This window comes from Apiospora phragmitis (genome assembly GCF_038363925.1).
Source record: "Apiospora phragmitis strain CBS 135458 chromosome Unknown utg000014l:1.0-1827420.0:1.0-1829600.0, whole genome shotgun sequence".
Taxonomy (NCBI): Eukaryota; Fungi; Ascomycota; class Sordariomycetes; order Amphisphaeriales; family Apiosporaceae; genus Apiospora; species Apiospora phragmitis.
In genome coordinates this window covers 1,296,348-1,316,248 of record NW_027117414.1, presented here as the reverse complement: position 1 = coordinate 1,316,248, position 19,901 = coordinate 1,296,348, and the positions used below count along the sequence as shown (strand labels likewise).

The 19,901-nt window shown below is 44.3% G+C and overlaps 6 protein-coding genes across 6 annotated transcripts; 3 read left to right on the top strand and 3 right to left on the bottom strand.

Moving 5' to 3' along the window:
- Positions 1-308: 308 nt before the first annotated feature.
- Positions 309-1,699, top strand: PG994_015018 (uncharacterized protein; the record flags this gene model as incomplete). The annotated part of the gene is made up of 2 exons (XM_066866427.1): positions 309-794; positions 866-1,699. 2 exons carry the CDS (start codon positions 309-311, stop codon positions 1,697-1,699), a joined length of 1,320 nt encoding a protein of 439 aa, XP_066708103.1.
- A 1,710-nt stretch (positions 1,700-3,409) lies between these two features.
- Positions 3,410-4,156, bottom strand: PG994_015017 (uncharacterized protein; the record flags this gene model as incomplete). Its single annotated transcript, XM_066866426.1, has 1 exon — positions 3,410-4,156. The coding sequence occupies one exon, from the start codon at positions 4,154-4,156 to the stop codon at positions 3,410-3,412; it is 747 nt and encodes a 248-aa protein (XP_066708102.1).
- Positions 4,157-5,206: 1,050 nt separating this feature from the next.
- On the bottom strand, positions 5,207-6,253 carry PG994_015016 (uncharacterized protein; the record flags this gene model as incomplete). The annotated part of the gene is made up of 1 exon (XM_066866425.1): positions 5,207-6,253. The coding sequence occupies one exon, from the start codon at positions 6,251-6,253 to the stop codon at positions 5,207-5,209; it is 1,047 nt and encodes a 348-aa protein (XP_066708101.1).
- A 1,035-nt stretch (positions 6,254-7,288) lies between these two features.
- Positions 7,289-8,038, top strand: PG994_015015 (Mago nashi protein; the record flags this gene model as incomplete). Its single annotated transcript, XM_066866424.1, has 3 exons — positions 7,289-7,338; positions 7,474-7,759; positions 7,895-8,038. 3 exons carry the CDS (start codon positions 7,289-7,291, stop codon positions 8,036-8,038), a joined length of 480 nt encoding a protein of 159 aa, XP_066708100.1.
- Positions 8,039-9,394: 1,356 nt separating this feature from the next.
- Positions 9,395-10,420, bottom strand: PG994_015014 (uncharacterized protein; the record flags this gene model as incomplete). Its single annotated transcript, XM_066866423.1, has 2 exons — positions 9,395-9,756; positions 10,123-10,420. The coding sequence occupies 2 exons, from the start codon at positions 10,418-10,420 to the stop codon at positions 9,395-9,397; spliced, it is 660 nt and encodes a 219-aa protein (XP_066708099.1).
- A 4,062-nt stretch (positions 10,421-14,482) lies between these two features.
- PG994_015013 (uncharacterized protein) lies at positions 14,483-15,778 on the top strand (the record flags this gene model as incomplete). Its single annotated transcript, XM_066866422.1, has 1 exon — positions 14,483-15,778. The coding sequence occupies one exon, from the start codon at positions 14,483-14,485 to the stop codon at positions 15,776-15,778; it is 1,296 nt and encodes a 431-aa protein (XP_066708098.1).
- Positions 15,779-19,901: the final 4,123 nt, after the last annotated feature.

The window sequence follows — 19,901 nt, the reverse complement described above, 5'->3', positions numbered from 1 at the left end:
GTCCCTGGAAAACTATCGTGACCCTGGACTGGGCCAGGCCATAGCGGAGAGGGCGTACACGCCGATACGCCAATGCCAAAGCGTGCTGACAAGCTGACGACTGCAGAGATTCTGCTACGTGATGGCTCGCGTCACCGGCAGCATCAGAGGTCGCGACAAAGGTGTATATAGACTCGCCTGACTTCCCCCGATCACAGTCTTTTGTTCCTCATCCTCATCCTCTCAGAGTCAACCAAGCTTCGGCCTACACTCTCGCTTCTTCATCACATTCACTAATTCTTCTAATCATCTATTCTTCTATACACAAGATGCGCTCTGCCATCTTTCTCGGCGCCGCGGCGCTCGTCGCCGCCTCCCCGGCCCCTCAGGCTCTTGACTTCGCCGCGGTCCATAATGCCCCGGCCCCGACCGGTCCTGCCACCAACGTTGCCTCGCAGGCCGGTGTTTACAACGCCGCTGCCGCTTCCACCAGCGCCACCGCCGCTGTTACCGCCGTCGCTTCCGCTCCCGCTACCGCGGCCGAGAAGCGCAGCCTGGACAAGCGCACTTTCTGCTGGTGGTTCTGGTGCCCCGTGCAGCAAAACACCGCGCAGTCGTCTTCTAACGGCGGCTCGGGCTACGGGCAGAACTCTCCCCAGCCCACCAACACCGGCTACAATACTGTCCCAATGAGCACTGCCATGTCGGCTCCGGCGACTACTGCCACTACGCCTGTCGCCGCCTCCTCTCCGGTCCCCACCAGCACCGGCATCGTCCCCTCTACCTGCACTCCCATCAGCTGGACCAACACTTTCGTCTTCACCACTGCCACTGGTTGCGCCCAGCCGTTCGAGGAAGGCACTTACTGTGGCTTCATCAACCCCAGGACCCTTGCGCTCCTCAGCCCGATGGCTACGGCCCTGTCGCCAAACCTGACACTGCTGCCGGTTTCGTTGCCGACACTTCTCTCCACGCGATCGCCAAGAGCGCTAAGGACCCCCAGGGCTATGCTTCCACTTTCAAGGACCTGACCGCCGCTGTCAACGCCAACACCTATCTCGGCTTTGATACTCTCAAGAGCTACGATGTCGCCAGCTGCGCCGCCAAGTGCGACACGATCAATCTCTGCACCAGCTTCAACATCTACATGGAGCGTGACCCCGCTTGGAACGGCGAGCAGTGCTCTTGCCCTATGCCCAACTCCATCACCAACTACAAGTGCTCCTACTGGGGATCCGGTGTCACTCCCGAGGCCGCCACCAACAACGGCCAGACCCGTGGCGATGGCTTCCAGGTCGTCATCACAGGCTCCAACGGCTACAGCAAGACGAACACCACCACCCCCGTGACCCCTCCCGGCTGCACCAAGCCCACCAAGTGCGGCGCTGGCGGCGCTGTCCACGACCACCCCCGCACCTGCATCGGCCAGCACTTCTTCCCCGGCCCCTTCGACATTTCCCTCTGCGCCAACTACGCCAAGGCCCAGAACGCCAAGAACGTCGCCTCAGGCATCTGGAGCAAGTGGCTGAGCTTCGTCGGCTACAACCCCAGCAAGTGCAACTTCTTCAACGGCTTCATGATCAAGGAGAACGGTGTCGCCAAGGGCACCTACTGCAAGCTCTTCGCCCAGCAGTACGAGGGCTCCGCCGCTACCTACCAGCCAGGCTGGCAGGGATCCGCTCACTACGAGGTCGAGTCCTCTTGGTCCTTCTGCATGTAAAAAGGCGGATCGATCTTAGAGGGGGATACAGAACCTGGAGGGTATATAATATGGGAGGTCTTACTGGAGTCTGATGCAGAAAACTGATTTTATGATTTGGGATGGTTCGGTTGTTCAAATAATACGGTAATGAATGATTAGTGCAGTCTCTAGATTACGATTCGTTTTGATAAAAATCGAAAAAATATATTGTTTCAAAATTCTTGAAAGCACATCTGAAGTGCCTACGACCAATTTGTACACAGTCTTCTCAAGGTTCAAGATGTTTATTTCAATAGCTTATCCTCAGACATAATAGAAATTATTACAAACTTTCTTCGAGCATTAAAACTGAGTAATGGGCCTCATCAATAATATATATGAGTATCCGGAATTAGGCTATGAATCTCCATTCAAGTAAGAATAGCAGCTCATCTGCACACACTTTCTTACATTTTCAAGGATTCTAACCTACTCATGGAAACAGTCGACGTCTAGGTAGCGAGATGACTGTTTCCTCTTCAGGCCTCCTTCTCCGCGAAATGTCACAGCCCAAGGAGCGTACTTAGTCTCTGTTTATGGCCGGCCCACTGTGGCTGAAGCTAAAATATCAACTTAGCTGGAACGTACCTAAAAATAGATGAAGCAGGTTGTAGTGCTGAGTGGCGCTCAACATTGGTATTATATTCTTGTCTCGCTCTCTGGCCCCTTTTCCTGAAGCCGCTACTGCCACCAGCAGTTGAATAAAGCTATTTCGTTATATGATATTAGTCGTGAACTTTGTCTCCTTGCTTGATTAGCTCGTGTCTTAGCCGGCAAGCCACATCTAAACTGGACGAGCCGACTAAAAGCGCCACCATAACAAACACGTTGGGAACTAACAGTAACTATCGTGGTAGCGGGAGATCTCGGGAGTAGATCGCTCCACTAAATCTCGGCAGTCAGTTCGGACAAGTTGAAAAGCCGAATAGGAGAGGTGGCGAGCCAGGTGAGATTGTTTGAGCCCTGACGGACCCTTCAGTCGTCTCGTGGCTCGTGGACAGCTTGTAGGGCAATGTACGCGTTTGATGCAGCCTGCTTAGGCGTCACCAACAGCTCTAATTATGCCTCCACGAGAACCAGGAGACTAGGCTTTGGACGGACGATTGGACTAGGCATGGATTTTGAAGCACTTGGTTGGCAGCATCTTCTTAATGTGTTCGAGAGATACAACAACCATGGAGGTGAACAGCACTTCATCGGTTTTTCACAGACCTTCCAGGGGGAAACAACCATTCCTAGCTGATCTACTTCAGTCGACCACGCTTACTTTCTTTCTGGTACAATCCTCTCATCGAACCTCGGAACTGATACGTATGGATGTCTCTATGAACTCGGGCTTAGGGAGGCCCTGTCTCAAAGGACGATTAGTAGTCGCCAGGCCTATAGTGGTATTAAACGGAGGCCCATATGGATAGTAAAAGGTGCAATTCCAGTACAGATGAAAAGACTATAGGTATAAATATACTACTGCAGTAGAATTATTCAGGGAGAATTTCCCGGTAGAAGCAGGAAAAGGCGATATTATATTTCCAGAACCAAATATCTCTAATAGTCTTTTCGTAGTCGGTGGCCGTCGTCTCGCCAATAATGAGTTCATAGATAAGCAGTTGAGCGAAAGCAGGACCCACGGGTTGAGGTAACCCTATAGCATCCTTAGCCCTGAGTTCCGCCATCATAAACTGTTTTAAGCTACATTGTGAGGGCTTCGCTCCGGCAATGCGCGTAGACGTTGCGCGCGCGGTCTATATATCCAATTACTAAGTCCCGACCCCGGAGCAAGTCAATATCCCTCTCTTGAAACCTATGGGCGCTTTCTAGACAATCTTCACTCGTCATGGAAGCCTCGTCAGTTTCGGAGAATCCATCGGAGAATTCATTATCCATGAGAAGAACCTTAACCTCCCGAAGACCTGGAAAGGTATCTAGGATGCTGCCCGCATAACTCTTTTCCTCCCATTCAGCCTCCTCCACAAGTATGATCCTAATGCTCTCAAGCTGTCGATGGTACCAAGTTTGAAGTTCAGACAGGCCGCCGTCGAGTTCGCTCAAGAGGTCGAGACCGAGCCAGAGGACATCGGACTGAGGGTTGAAGTAGAAGGCGCATGACTGTAACGCCGTGTGGCGCATGCAAACAAAGCGGCTGAGGGTGTAGGCTCGCGACTCGTGGCACACCCGCAGAGTGACTGGGTTAGGGCACGCCTCCATGGGCTCGCCGTCCAAGCTTCTTGAGCCAACGTCCAGTTGTAGCCATTTCGTGAGGTTGCATGTTGGCCTTATGATCAGATGCTCGATGAACTCGGTTGGAGTTGACGTTTCCTTGTGGACGAGTTCGAGGATTCGAGATTCCGACCAGGTCTCCTCCCAGATCATTCGACGGATTTCTAGGGGAAGATTTAGGAAACGGAAGAATGTGGCTGGTGGAGATATCGAAGACATTGTTGCGAATGTGTCCCCAAACAGGAGTATGTTCCCTCCGCGGAGAGCTGAGATATGCTGAATATGTCGGGGGACTAAAGGATAGACAACCTCGATTGCTCCGCTCATATTATGGATCATCCCACCTCCCCTTACTTGACCAGACTCTGAAGTTGGTTACAGTATCCGATGCTTCAATAAATCAGAGCTTTCCCTTCCACTGAGCACAAGCAAACAACGCCAAGCACGGCCCTCAACGGATAACCACTCATTCTGCCGCAACCCGAATGATTTGTGACCTTCCGGCTGGCCATTTCTACTCAGCCAGCCCTCAGTGGTCGAAGAACAACCCCGTGAAGCGTACGTGCAATCCTGCAAAAAGCCGTTTGATGTAACATCTGTGTGATACCGTACCTCTTTTCAATGGACGATCCTAACGATATGGGGAACGGACAAGTGGGGGCGGGGTTGCTATGGGGTACCCTTGTCCCGTCTACTTAATGTTTGTTTCCCTGCCAAATCTGTCGTTGGGGGGAGGTCGGCTGGTTCTGGGCTGGGCCAGATCATGTTGGTCAGAATCGGTCAAAATTGTTCTAACGGCATGTAATGTAAAAGAGAGAGTGCATTCAGTTGAATACTGGTGCATCCCGATATGTTGGAAGGAGTAGCACGATTGAAAAGAGTCGCACAATCCCAGTCAAATAGGGGTAGCTCGTATATGTTTACGCACACCCCCAGGGGCGTACCTAGTTGCAATTATCGATTCAGGGGTAAACTCAAAACCGCTGGAACCCCTAAATACCAAAACACAAAGAGCCAGCACCGCTTACAAACGCCGCCTTCGTATGTATGCCACTATCAATCTCCATGGATTACAATCGCATGCACCATGTGCTTCGCCTGGTCTATGAGGATAAAACCGGGCGTAAAATAAGGAAACCTCTTCGGGGTAGTGAATAGTAATCGTCAAGTTCGTCATAATGAAACCCAAGACATGCTTGCAGAATAAAGGCAACAAACGCAAGGGACAGGGGAAGAAGATAAACACGAGTGGTAAAGACCAATCTCCTCTCAAACCTGTAGCTTAGGCCAAGTAGCTGCATGCTGAACCCAATGGTTTTCTGTCACATCACCGTCGCCGTTGCCCGTTGCCATTAGAGCCGATTTGATACCAGATCGGCGAACCTCGGTTACCACGTTGGAGCGTCCATCTTTCGACGATGGAGGAGCATGATCTGGTGACATCATATCGTCAACACTCTCGGTTATGGTGATAGTACCATCTGTTTCATCGGTAGAAGGTATTTCGCCTGGCAACGTAGGCCGAGGGCATGGGCCTCCAGGCCAGCGCTCCTGAATGTCATCGAAGATATCCGACATGCTGGTGAAGTATGTCATTGCTGGCTTATCAGGGTCCTCTTCGTAATGGTTTCTCCCCCAGAGCTGGCCGATGAGCTTGTGTGTGCAAAAATTCACAATACCTGCGCCCGAGTCGCCCATGATGCCCATCCCGTCGGACCATGCGTTGTCTTGGATGTGAAGAGAAGAGATCGTCCAATCCCGGGAGACCGACCCGTCCTCGTTTCTAGAATAACCTCGCTTGCAGACCTGTCCTAGCGTGTATCCACTAGTCCGCCCTGTTGAGTAGGCCATATCCCCAGGTTTCACCGGGGTGGTCTGGGTGATGACAGGCAGAAAACAATCCGATCTCTCCCCTTCAATTGCATGGCGTACTTTGTTTGGTATTGCATGTCCTTCGGTTTCGCTGAGTGCCCAGTCGGTCGTGATGCGTGGGTTACTCGGGATCATGCTGGCAACTGCATCAGACGGAGTCATGGGACGAGTTGTCTTGTACATGAGCCCTGAATACGCGACTATTTCGCCTAGATGTACGGCATGTTCCCCAAAAGAGAAATCCTCCAAGTCGGCGGGTGAGGGATGCACAAGGTCGAGTTTCGGTGGCTCGTTCCTGTCCCATTGTTGATAGCTACCGGGTTCATTGCTATCATCGTCAAACATATGCCAGTTGACGAGACGATAGAACTTCTTGTCGATCTCCAGCACGGGACCTAGCGTTGCGGTGCCAGTAGGTGGATGGGATCCGGCAGAGTCTCCCATAACACGCTGTGAAAGAGGCGAAAACGCAGTAAATTGTAAAGACACAGGCGTAGAGTAAGATCGAGTATGTAGCCTCATGTAGAAACCAAAGGGACCACCCCCTCAAAATGTTACTACTATCTGGAGCTCTGTTAAGCCCATTACATGTATATCAAATTTTACTCTGGGGTATTAGTGAAGGTACCAGCCAAGTTGCCCGTAGTGCCGATTGACCAAAGTACACCTCACTGTTGTAATACCCAATCATCAGTCTAGTCTCTGGCTCGATTGCAAAAAGCCATGTGAAGAAGAACAATAGAAAAGTGATTAGTTATATGCAGGAATCATCGGGTGAAAGGGTCATGCTCAAAATAGGGCCATCCAAAGGTGACTGCCAGGTATGCCTATGAACTCGACGACAATATACTCGAATTTCGTAAAAGACAATTGCGAGTCTTAGTGAGATATCATTTCATGTGTATAGATAAGGCAGATGGTACTATAAGTCAAGTCTGGTCCCTCAGATGAAAGAAAACCAGACCTATCGGTCTCATAAAGGGGTTGACGACCAACACCGCTGACTGGCATTAGCAACATTGAAAACAAAGCTTGTCAAAGAATCATGATAGAGGCACTGGAATAAATGGGGTCATTTGAATATCTTGATTGAGATGCACATAAATGGCCCATCACCCGAATGGGTTGAAGACTAAATCCCCCAATCCTAAAACGAAGCTGCTTGACGAAGGCAATCCTGATGTTGAATGCATTGAGGTCAATTGCACTTACAATATGCTTACCTGTTACTCACCGCCTTCCCTCTGGAGACGCCCAGAAGGTCTCTTATCTTAGCACCTTGATAGGTGCATATCAAGATCCTGGTAGGCTAGTTGATGCTAACGGAAAGTTATGCCCCACCATAGCCCAGCTCGTCACTGAACCAGCGCCAGCGGCCCAGTATCACCGGGAGGCTTCACTTTATTTTTGGGTGATTCCGCGACCGACCTGCAACCCACGTACAGCCAGCGAACCCAATCACGAAAAACGACCACGATTATGGCTGCAAACTCAGCATCGACCGGCGAGCCGTTCTACATACGGTACTAGTACGTCTGCCCTGTCTCCCTTTGGCTCAATCCAATCTGTGTGCGCGCGCGTTCCCCCACAGCAACCACGCAGCTCTCCCTATTGTCGCACACACGTAGCTGAACAATAACTAACCCTTGCGACCAACCCAACAGCTCCGGACACAGCGGGCGCTTCGGCCACGAGTTCCTCGAGTTCGACATCCGGGTGGTCGGGGACGGCCGGTCGGCGGTGGCGCGGTACGCCAACAACAGCAACTACCGCAACGACAGCCTGATCCGTAAAGAAATGTGCGTCTCGAACCTCGTTGTCGACGAGATCAAGCGCATCGTCCGCTCCTCTGAGATCATGAAGGAAGACGACGGCAAATGGCCCCAGAAGAACAAGGACGGCCGCCAGGAGCTCGAGATCCACTTCGGCGGCGAGCACATCAGCTTCGAGGTACGTTTATGGTGCTTGAAGAGGATACGGGTACGCTGCGCGACGGCATGGAGATGTAGAGATTTTGCCGGGTGCGGGCGGGAGGGAGAGCGTATCCTCGCTGGAAGCATGTGCTGACCCAACGACTTCATGCAGACAGCAAAGATCGGTTCGCTCATCGACGTGACCGAGTCCGCCGACCCGGAAGGCCTGCGCGTCTTCTACTACCTGGTGCAAGACCTCAAGGCGCTGGTCTTCAGTCTGACGTCCCTGCACTTCAAGATCAAGCCCATTTCATGAGCTCCGTAGCTTAGCTCTAGTACCTCATCAGACATCCGAGTCTCTTCGGCAGCGGGCACCGAAGACGCAACATGTAGCGTCACGACAACAATGCATGGAATTGGAAGGGACACACAGAAAGGAAGGAAAGGAAGGAAAGGAAGGAAAGGAAGGAAAGGAAGGAAAGGAAGGAAAGGAAGGAAAGGAAGGAAAGGAAGGAAAGGAAGGAAAGGAAGGAAAGGAAGGGGAAAGGAAGGAAAGGAAGGAAAGGAAGGAAAGGAAGGAAAGGAAGGAAAGGAAGGAAAGGAAGGAAAGGAAGGAAAGGAAGGAAAGGAAGGAAAGGAAGGAAAGGAAGGAAAGGAAGGAAAGGAAGGAAAGGACAAGAGTAAAATGGTGCAAACACCGCAAATCCGAAGTGCAGCAACAGCAAGCGAGCGAGTAGGCACGAAGACTTGAAAAACGAGAAGAGACGACGATGAGATGGTAATGCACAGCAGTATATGTGCGGCTTTCATGAATCATGTACACAGAACAGAGTCTCGACTGACCCGGTTCTGTCAGTTGGTGTTTATGCGGTCGGTGGCCCCCCCTTGCCTACCCAACTGGCCAAGGCTGCAAAAGAAAGACTCCCAAGAATCAATATACCCCCCAATGCCGCGCGACGATTTACGAAAAGAAAGCAATTCGTACGCCGCTGTATGCTAGATGACAAAGTCCAAAGCCCCCACCTTCGTCGCCGTTCGCTGATGCTATATACGTGTATAATATGTGTATCCTTTGATAAGATTGGTAAGGAGGGGGTTTGATACTGAGGTCTGTTCCATCCTCGGTTTCCCAATCCATAGCAAGCCAAAATGTAACTGAACTCCTCCCAACTAGACCATCATGAGAAATCGATTTAACCACCCTTTGTTCCGTTATGTCATAGGCCATGGCATACGTGTTCGCGTAAAACAGTATATCATCGTTGCCACCAGTCGTTTCTCTGTCCTGCTCGCGTTCAGAGAAGATAGTGAGGTGCATCTCCCAATCACATTGGGAAGATTTGCCGCATAGTCGGAAAACTTCCACCGTTCTGCGAAAGAAAAGGACACACTTTTCGTCTCGAGAGACCGTACGAGCTTCACGCCGTATCAAGTCTTGCTCAGCGCAAGCCCCCTTTCCCTCACTCAATGTGAGGACCATGAGGGTTTTTATCTGAACTCCATAGCTCCGAAGCAGCCCCTGTCCTCGACGTGCTTGAGTTCTAGCTGCTGGAATCTAGATGACACGTGAGTTAGTCGATGCTCTGTTGATCACTAAATTCCTCTTGGCCGGCCGATCATGCTTGAAAAAAAAATCCAAATGTCGCCCGGCAAGAGGGGGAAAAGCGAATACTTACTTCTCCCTCCTGCTATGGAAATAGATCCCGCTGATTCCACCCTCCCGCTGGTTGAAGCAGATGTAGTAGAACCCCTCGAAGCTAGCGCCATTGATAGTGCGCACCCGGTGGTCGGGGACGAGGAAGTGCTCCTTCCAGCGCATGAAGATGTTGTCCTTGTTGTGCAGGTCCTTGATGTGCACGGGGCCCTTGCGGGCGTGCTTGGCGTAGGGCCGGAAGGCCGTGAACTTGTTCCAGTGGTTCAGGTCGATCTTCTCGGTCGCGCCCCAGCTGTCGTGATTCGTGATGAAGTTGTACTTGGACCCGATGACCTCGCCCTCAAAGTACGTCGTCAGGGTCGGGTTATCTTCTGTCAAGCCTGGATTGTGTGTAAAGTACCAAAAAGTCAGTAATTGGCTGAATTTTCGGATGTTTTGGTATAATGAAGCAAGGCGAGGGCCAACGTGGACGGGGACGGAGTCGGCTCCGAGGCAAGGGGGGCTTGCTCGCGCCTCTCTCGGTGAAGGGCGCAAACGAACAGGGGTTCGTTTGCTTGTAAGTGAACTCGGAACTGACCTTGTATTTTCAAGTAACCGCACATGAACGATTCTTTCAGGTCAACGTACTTGATCTCGACCTGCACGTCGTAGATCTGGCGCTCAGACTGCTGCGTTCCGTGGAATTTGCTACCCGGTCGCAGGAACGACGAGTATGACGTAGGTATTTTCTGTAAACCCGTATTTACGAGATGTCTCGGTCGCAAATTGGAGGATATCGTCGAGCATAGCGACAAAGCTGTAAGGCTTCTTCGGCGGAACATAGTCAGGCTGTTTCCACATCACCTTGGACTTCTCCACAACCCACGGCTGATTCACCGGGTCACGGGCGCCCAGCACCTTGAGGCCTTCTCTGACTCCATATGGGGGATCGCAAAGGATGCCATCCAGGAATCTGGCTTTCCGCACCGGGCTGTTCGTCAAGTCACAGACGAAGCAGTTTCCCAGCAGGTTTTTGAGACCGTACTGCTCGAAGTTTCCCTTCATGCTTTTTTGTTCACCGTCGCCCCGCACACTGCGCCCGTCTATGTCGCTTCCGAACCCCAGGGCACCCTATTGCGCGCAGGCAACCGGGAAGCTCCCAGTCCCTGCAAAGGGGTCGTAGAATATCTTGCCCGGCGCTGCGAGGGCAATGTTGGCCGTGATGAGAGCCAGTTCACTGTCCATAGACGTGGTGGATATGTAACCCCTCTTCTTGAGGTCGAAAGTCTGGATGATATCCCTGACTGATATCGCGATGAATCTACCAAAGTGGACTTTCATCGGGAAAGGTAGTTTCCGAGGGACAGCCTGGAATTCCCACTGCTCGAAGAGCGTGAAATCCTCCTCGGGATTAACCATCTTGATCTCCCCGTCAAGTGGCAGATATTTAAACGAGTAACGTTATATTTTACCGAAAAACAGCTTTAATACCTCTACTAACGGTTCGGACACCCTCGCATAGAAAAGCTTTATACTTTCCTAAAAAACGCCGGCTATAACAACGTTAACTTTACTATTCTCGACGAGATTTAAAAGTTCTACTCTTAATATTAATTATATAATCCGGCGCCGTAAAAATTTAAATTCTCGTTATAAAATAAATACGACTTTAATTATAAAGTTATCGTAAACGTTGTTTATATTAACGAATAAAATATACTTTATATAATCGATTCGAATACGTCTTTTTAAACAACTATATTCTTATATTCGCTCAGCGTATAAAATACCTAACATACCTTATATAAATACTAAATATATATATATTAAAAACCTTTTAACTATATTTCACATAATCTAGACAGGTACTTTTAAAGAGAGTTTCGTAACTACGCACGAGTAATAGGAATCACCTGTAAATAAATGCCTATCGAAGCCCACTAAGTAATAAGTAAAGTCGAACGAGCGCACGTTTCGCTACGTAGGGCTTTCGATATTTTATAAAAAAATCTCGGTTATTATATAAATATTAAAACAGTACTCTAAATAATAGTTAAAGCTTTAAACGATACAGCTAGCCCCGACGGCCTAGTTTTTATCCTGCTCGTATTTAGAATATACCTTCGTATTAACGGAAACTTATTATTGTTACCGGAAATCTAAGCACGAAAAAAGCCGTACGGAAAGCAATAAAAATACTTTAGAAAATATGTATAAATATTAACATTTACCGAGCTTTAAATACTCGGAATAAACTAGCTATTTATTATATTTTAATGCTCTCGCTTCGAAGTCTTAGTTTAGCGAGAGAAATAAAATAAACTAGACTATATAAATAATAGCTATTAAAAACTATACGATTTAAATAAACACCCTAAACGGCTTAAAAGCCTTTCGAATAACTTAAATTAAGCCGTATTACTAAGAAGAAGCTAGAAAACTACACGACTAACCGGAATTATAAGTAAATCTAAAACAGCTAGTAAATACCTTAAATACCGAACCGATAGCCGAAGAAATTACAGTAACTCTTATACGACGTAGCCGAGTATAACCTAGAAAATATCTACTCCGGAACGCTTAAGCCGCCGTATTCTTTACTTAAAAAAAATAAAAGAATTACGACCTAGTAATTAAGCTTCGATAAAACGGGGTTATTATATCGTTTAAATACTCGTTTTAAAAGTTTAACGCTAAAAAGATTAATAACCTCGCCGTACGGGGAACTTTCGAATTCGTTAAATTCGATCCGAATATATATAACGGCCGTAGAATTTTTAAAACACGGCTCGTATAAGAAATTAAAAACAAAACTACGAAACCGTATAAAAAATCTAGACTCGTAATATAAAGCTACGGAGATATGGAAAAAGAGGCTATTTTAACCTAGTTACTAACGATTTAGCGGATAAGCTAATGACTTTTTTTAGCCCTTAAACTAACCCTAATTCGAAACTTTAACGTATAAGGCGAGCTACGCGATATTATATAAGCGTATACTTAGTCGCACGATAAACTAAACCGACTAATATACATACGCTTAACGATAAAGTTAAAGACTTAATACTTTAAAGAAACGCTGCTTTAAATTATATTACCTTTATATAAACTAGTAAAGTTAAAACTTTACTAGTTTAAAACGTATTATAATTACTACGTATAGAATTTAAAAATAACCGTATTAATATACGACGCCTGCTTATTATTTATTACGAAGAGACCGGATACCTTCGATATTATAGTAATATAGACCGATAATACGTTTAGTTTTATTATAGCCCCTTTTTCTTAAATAGAGGAAGAAAAGCTAGTAGAGTAATAATTTCGTGTAAAGTTAAAGAGTATGTTAACCGAAAACACGCCGATCGAGTTTAATAAAAATAAAATTCGATTAGAATCGTACGATATCCTTTTTAAGCGGAAAAACAGGCTAAATAATTAAAGCTTATCGACTTAAAAGCTATTAATAAAGGCTAGTAAAACGTCTCTTAATATACGAGAAGAGGCATATCTCACATTTATTTATTAACTAAAGGTAGCGTATAACTTATCTACCGCCGTTTAAGTATAAACCTTAAAGGATAAAGATATTAAAAACTTAAATATACGGATTAAATGCGGTAATTACGTGATTATAAAGGTTTTAAAATTTTAATTAAAATAATAGCGTTTAATTTACTAAATAAAAGCTTAAAGAGTAATATTTTTTATTTTAAAAGGTTAAATTAATAAAGAGTAAAAGTATAAGTAAGTATTTTATTATATTTTATTTTAAAAGAATTTAATAAAATTTAACGTGAAGTAAGGATTAAAATAAATTCCATTTTAATTTTATAGCTTAAAAGTTAAATTTAATATAATATTATATATATTTTAACGACTATATAAAAATAGTTTAAGTTTTATTAATTAATTACTTTAATAAAACTTTTTAATATAATTAATACCTATTAAACGTGTATATACTTATATTAATTAATATTAATATATAAATTAAAGAGGTTATAACGAACGAGCTTAACGCTATAAATCTAGTAGGATTAAAAAGGATCGGACTTAGTAAAGTCCGCATCCCCAACGCCGTTAGGGATATCCACGGCGTCGACACGCTCCTTATGTACTTATATAGGTGATATAGCCCAGTTGCCTTAGAGAGAGAGAATTAACACCGGTAAGAGCACTAATGACATCTGTTATTCCAAGGACCTATCGAACGTATCGTTACAGTTGGAGTTGTACGTGTCTAGTCCCGCCCTGCTGTTCTAGTACTAATCTGTACTTATGGGGCTAGATCGGCTAATCATCGGCAAGTCAGGACGATGTACTAGTACTTCCATCTAGCAATATCCGCTCTAGCCGCTAATGCCACCAGCCCCCTTTTATTTAACTAATTAAAGCTTTACTAAGAAACTAAAAAAGTGGTCTAATCGCTCAATTTTCTCAGAGAATACGGTACTTGCAGTAGGTGGTTACCTTAAGTAGATAGTCTGCTGTAGACTGGGGCCTACCTAACAAGGCAGGTCGTCGGTTGTTGAGCAAATAATAAAGCCTACTACGAGCGCGTGTTTCTGTTTCGCAAATCCCGTTGGCCGTTTGATGTAAACGACCCGGCTGGCAGGAAGAGAGTGAGAAAAAAACAGAGAGGTGGGCACACGTTTTGTCGAAGAGCAGGTCAAAATGAGGCAGGAACCAGGATCCTTCGTGTTATGGCTCGCTCGCTCGTTCGCTCGTGTCTGCCCAACCAACCATGCCGGGCGCCGACCGAGTGGACGAACGACATGGCTCGAGAGCACTTTGTATGACACCTGCCTCTCCGCCTGCTTGCAGCGCCCCTACGAGACATTAAGGCCCACAGAAACGGGTCGTCATTTCCCGACACGCCTCCAGATCTCTATAAAGATACGAGAGAAATGCTTGGCGGCCCCAGTCAGCCCCTGGATTTTAATCCACTCAGCTCGTGTTACCCGGTCACGCCGGCAGTAAAACTACTATGCCAAAGACATGATCCACTACCGAACCGGCGACCTTGTATATAAGCAAGATGTCGCCGCTTCGATCCCGAGAGCAGTGCGAGTCAGGACCATCTAGCGGATTATCTTTTTACGCTGCTATCGGTTCTTTTAAATAATGGTTTCCCAACTTACCTCCGTGGTCGCGGCGATCGGCCTCTGGCACGCCATGCCATCGGCCGCCGCCATTATCCCCCCCTCGGTCCTCACCGCCGACGCGTCCATTGGGGCCTGCAAGCTCGCCGGAGATGCCGTACTCGGCTTCGACCTCTCGGAAGGCGTCGTGCCGGCCGGTTCGAGCGTGGTGCGAGGCTGGATGATGTTCGTCGACTTCCCGGACGCCGAGGCCGCGGGCTACACGGCGCAGGGTGTGTACGACAACAGCGTGGCCAAGGCGAACGCGTGGTACCAGACCTCGTCGTACGGCCGCCTGTCGCTCAACGTGAGCGCCGACGTCGACCACATCTACCGCATGGCAAAGCCCTCGACCGCGTACGACTGGGCCAACCACGGCACCAGCTACAACCAGATGGTCTTCATCGAGGACGCGCTCGACGCCTACATGCAGGTGCACGGCATCGCCGAGGCCGCCGACCTCAAGGCCAGCCTCCCGGAAATGGACGTGCTTTACGTCGTGACCCCGCCTAGCACGCCCAACTTCGACGTCTCGTACGGCTCCCGCTACGCGGCGCAAACGCGGTCGCACAACGGCACCGACGGCAACGTGGTGGAGGGCGCGGAAGTATCAAAGGGCTACGTCACCTTTGGTACCGGCTTCTTCAGGGAGGAAACCAAGTCGGACGGCAGCGGCGTAAACCCCGCGAAGATCTTCGTGCACGAGACGGCCCACACGCTGGGCCTGCCCGACTACTACCCGATGGGATTTGGCTTACTCGAAGGCGAGTACGTCGGCGGTTTCAGCATAATGGGTTCCATCGGCGAGCAGGCCCCCGACATGTTCGCGTTTGACAAGTGGCGGATGGGCTGGCTGGACGACAGCGCGGTGCACTGCGTCACCGAGAAGGGCACGTCCACCACACACGTGCTGCAGCCCCTCGAGGCCGACGGCGCCACCGGCGGCGTCCGCGCCGTCATGATCCCTACCAGTAACACCACCGCCCTGGTCGCCGAGGCGCGCATAACAAAGGGCGTGGACGCCTCCTTCTGCGGCGTCGGCGTGCTTCTCTATACTATCGACACCAAGGTCCGGTCGGGCTACGGCCCCGTCCGAGTTGTTAATACGCTCGAGTCCGAACTACGTTGGTGTGGCGGCTATAGCTTAAACGAGGCGCCCTTATCCTTTATTCGATACCGGTCTCCCTCGAAGACTATTAAAGATTTAGGTATTACTATTACCTTAATAGAGCACGACGAGTCTATTAATACCTGGACGATTAAAGTAGATTATATTTAAATAAAAAGTTATATTATTATTTATTATATTTCTAGTAATTTATAATATTATAATATTTAATATAATTTATAAGCGAATTAAATATAAAAGTAAATTAAACACTTAAAATCGTATAAAAAAGCTATTCGTATATAACTATACATTTTAATTAATTTTTTATTTAATTAAACAGGGTTTTAAAAGTTGTATTTATAATAAAGTATTATTAGTATATGAATTAAAGAGGATGCGACGAAGGAGTTCGACGCTATAGATCTAGCAGGGTTAGGAAGGTTCGGGCTTAAAGAAGTCCGTATCCTCGACGCCGTTAGGGATGTCTACGGCGTCGATACGCTCTTTATGTTTTTATATAGGTAATATAGCCTAGTTACTTTAAAGAGAAAGAATTATTAGCGATAAAATTAATATAAAAACTAGTTAAGAAACCGTTTTATTTAAAGACTTATTATAAAGCGTGTAACATACCTCACGGTTTAACTAACTACACGGTTTAATTAATCACTAAAAATTTATATAAAAAACCTTTATATATAACCGTGCACTTTTATTAATTTACGTTAAAAATAAACTAAATTTTAATACTATATAATATTTAAGAGTTTAATTTTAAAACTGAATTTGTTAATTTTATATATATTTATTTAAGCTTATTATTTAAAAGTACGCTAAAATAATCCTTATAATTTTATTATTCCTTAATAATTTACGTAATAAAATACTTTTTAAACTTATATAACTACCTTTATTATTCTTATATTTAAATAAATATATCCTTAAAATTTAATAAAGTATAAATTATAATCGAGTAAAGTGCACGGTTATGCACATACGTTTTTTATATAGATTTCTAGTGATCAGTTAAACCGTGTGGTTAATTAGACCGTGAGGTACGTTACGGTTTTTAATATAATAGTATCTCTAAACTATACGACGTAGTATTATAGCTTTTAATTAAACCTTTCCTTTAGTTTATCTATTTCTATTAAGCTTAATTATATCGACGAAGGAATTAATTAACGTAACTAGTAGTTTTAAAAACTTCGAGTCTTTTATTTCCGACGTAGCTATAATTATTTATTAAGCGAGCGAATAAATCCTTTTAAATTTAGTAACAAAGATAACGAAGTAATTTTTAGTTAAACTATTTAAAAGATATTAATAGCGAAGCTATAACGTAGTAGATACGTTTTAACGGTTTTAAAAGAAATAGATTAAATCGAATAAGCGGATTACTTAGCTTTTAACGTAAATAAGCGTATATAAAAAATAGTCCGTATTAAAAGAAAGGGAAATACCTAAAGCTAGGAGTACCGACTAGGGTAGCGTAACGTAACCGAAGGGATATGCCCCCGGTAGCGAAAAGGTATAAAGTTTTAATTAAAAAAGCGACCTTTTAAAGGTTAAAAAAAAGCCTTTAGCTTATTAACGACGGCTAAGCTTAACGTATTACGAAATAAGGAGCAGGGATTAAAAAAAATATCCTCTTATTACCGTTTAAGATTACCCGGGTTATTAAAAGCTTTTAATTACGACTTGTTTAAATAGCCGGGAAGCGGATTCCCCGGCCGTGGCTATAAATCGAGTACGGGCTATATAACGTTAATTATTATATTACGAGAAGATAACGAAATATATTAGTTAAGCTCGATAAAAAATATTTCTTAAAAGGCGTCGATAACTAAGAAAACTATAACGTTATATTTAAGCTAGTATTAAGTTATATAGGTATTTAAAAGGATATATATCTTATAGAGAAGGATAAAATAAAAATTACGGCGGCGATCTAAAGAACGGTAAAGCCTACTTTATTAGCCTTAATTTCTCGGATAGTTAAGGGTATTAATATATTTACTAAGTTTAAGGAAATTTATAAGTAAATTAATACCGCTTAAAAGGGTATTACTTTAAAAGAGCTTATAGCTTATAAATATAAGCTTAAGGATATAATTAACTTCGTTAACGAATAAAAACGAAAGCTAACGATTTAAATTTTTTTTTATAAAGGCTATATTAAACGAAACATGTAAAGTAGTTTAATTTATAAGCTCTATTAAAAAGGCTAAGTTTTAACATTCGTCGATAGTTACCTCTTTTCGGCACGAAACCTTCCCTTTAAGCTTTGTAGTCGTAAACTTCGTCGCGGACTAAAAAACTCGAAGCGTGAAAAAAAAGATATAAATAACGTACACATAAGTAGAGGCGGTAAAACGAAACCGAGCGGCTAATAAAGCGGCGCGTAAAAAAAGCGCCTTTTTAATAAAAACGAGAAAGATAGACCTTTATATTATAAATATTAAAAGTATAAATATATCGCGAGAGATTATTTTAAGCGGGGTACGACGAATAGTACCTAAAAAGTTAAAGAGGGTAGTAGAGCTTAAAGTAGTAAACATGCTACGTTTAGAGTAACTCGTTATTAAAGCCCGCCGGTAAGACTCGAAAATACTAGTTATAACTTAAACGTATTTAACGCGAAATTAAAAAAACCGAGAAAATTTAAAAAGGTTATCCGGTTTTATAAGTTACGAGTTAAAGCTATAAGAGAAAAACAGCCCGGAAACGTTTAATCGTTAAATGAGGCGGAATCTCTTAATTAAAGTTATAAAAACCCTAGTAATAGTCGAGCCGACAGAAAAGTTTACTTACTTTAAAGTTAAAAAAAACCCTAGTAATAGTCGAACTAATAGAGAGGTTTACCTACTTTAAATCTATTCCGGATATTCGCCGGATAAAAATAAGCTCTTATAGGATTTTAAAGCCGACGTAGATATTACGAACTCGACGAAGGATTTCGTTAAAAAGAGCGTCGTCGATATTACGGAGAGAGATTATACTATTACGACCGGTGGTGACTTAGTAAAAGCTACGTATATAAAAACCTTTAGATAAAAACTTTAAAACAGCGTAAAAACTAACACGATTAATATTCGGTTTAAACTATACGTCTTAGGGCTCCCCTTAAAAATCGTTTCGGGCGAATAATAATATAAAAGTAACGGAACCTTTTAAAAAACTAGTTTATAAAACTATAAGGGCGAGGAATTAGCCTAGATCGACGTATAGAAAAAGGGATTCTTTTTATAGCAAGCTAAAGATTTCATAAACTAAAATTAACAGCTAGCGGCTAATATATCTACTAGCTAAGAAAAAGAAAAAAATATTAATCGCCCGCGATTAATATTTAACGAGAAAGAGTTATAAAAAAAAAACTTTATAATATTAACGATTATACCACTTAAGCTATAACCGGCTAATTAAAATAATCCCGCTATAAAAAGAATCGACCTTAAAGAAAAAAAAGTTACGAAGCTATATTATATTACCTACGACATAGCGAAGATATAGAAGGTTATTTCGAAAAATATATAACGATTAGCTTATTATATAAAAGAGATTATATAAGTAAATTTAAAAGAGGTTAAGCTTATATTAATCGATAAGAAACGCTATTACTTATTTATAATTAACAGGTTTAGCCGTTATAAAAAGTATAACGACTATAAAACTAAGGAAGAGGTCGCACGCGACCTTATAAGGTATCTCGACTAGATTATCGCTAAGCTAGCAACGTTACCGAAGGACTACTTAAGCCGATAAAGGTTAATTTAAACCTTTTATACCGACGGCGGCCGCGAATTCGTTATAACGGTAATCGGTAGTTATTATAAAAGTAAAGGGATTAAGTTATATACGTCCTCTTTTTATAACTAGTATTAAAACGATATACCGGAACGCTATATCCGATTTATATAAGATAAAGCTAAAGCTACGTACCTATAATTAAGGATCTTAACGTATTTCTAGTCTTATATTATAAGTATTATATTATATACTTTAAATAAAACGGCTTAGTCTATAAGGCCTATTACTTTTAACGAGGTATTTAAGGAAAAAATAAAAGCTTCGTAAGCTAAGCCCGACTATAAGAAACTACGTATTATTAACACTAAGTGTATCGCTTTAATCGATTTAAAAAAAAGGGTTAAAGCCGAGAAAATAAAGTCGAGAAGAGTCTAAGCGATATTTATTAGCTATAAAAGGTTAACGAACTATATCGTATAGCTGTTAAACGGTAATAGATTTTTAACTATACCACACGTTATATTCTACGAAAATATAAAAC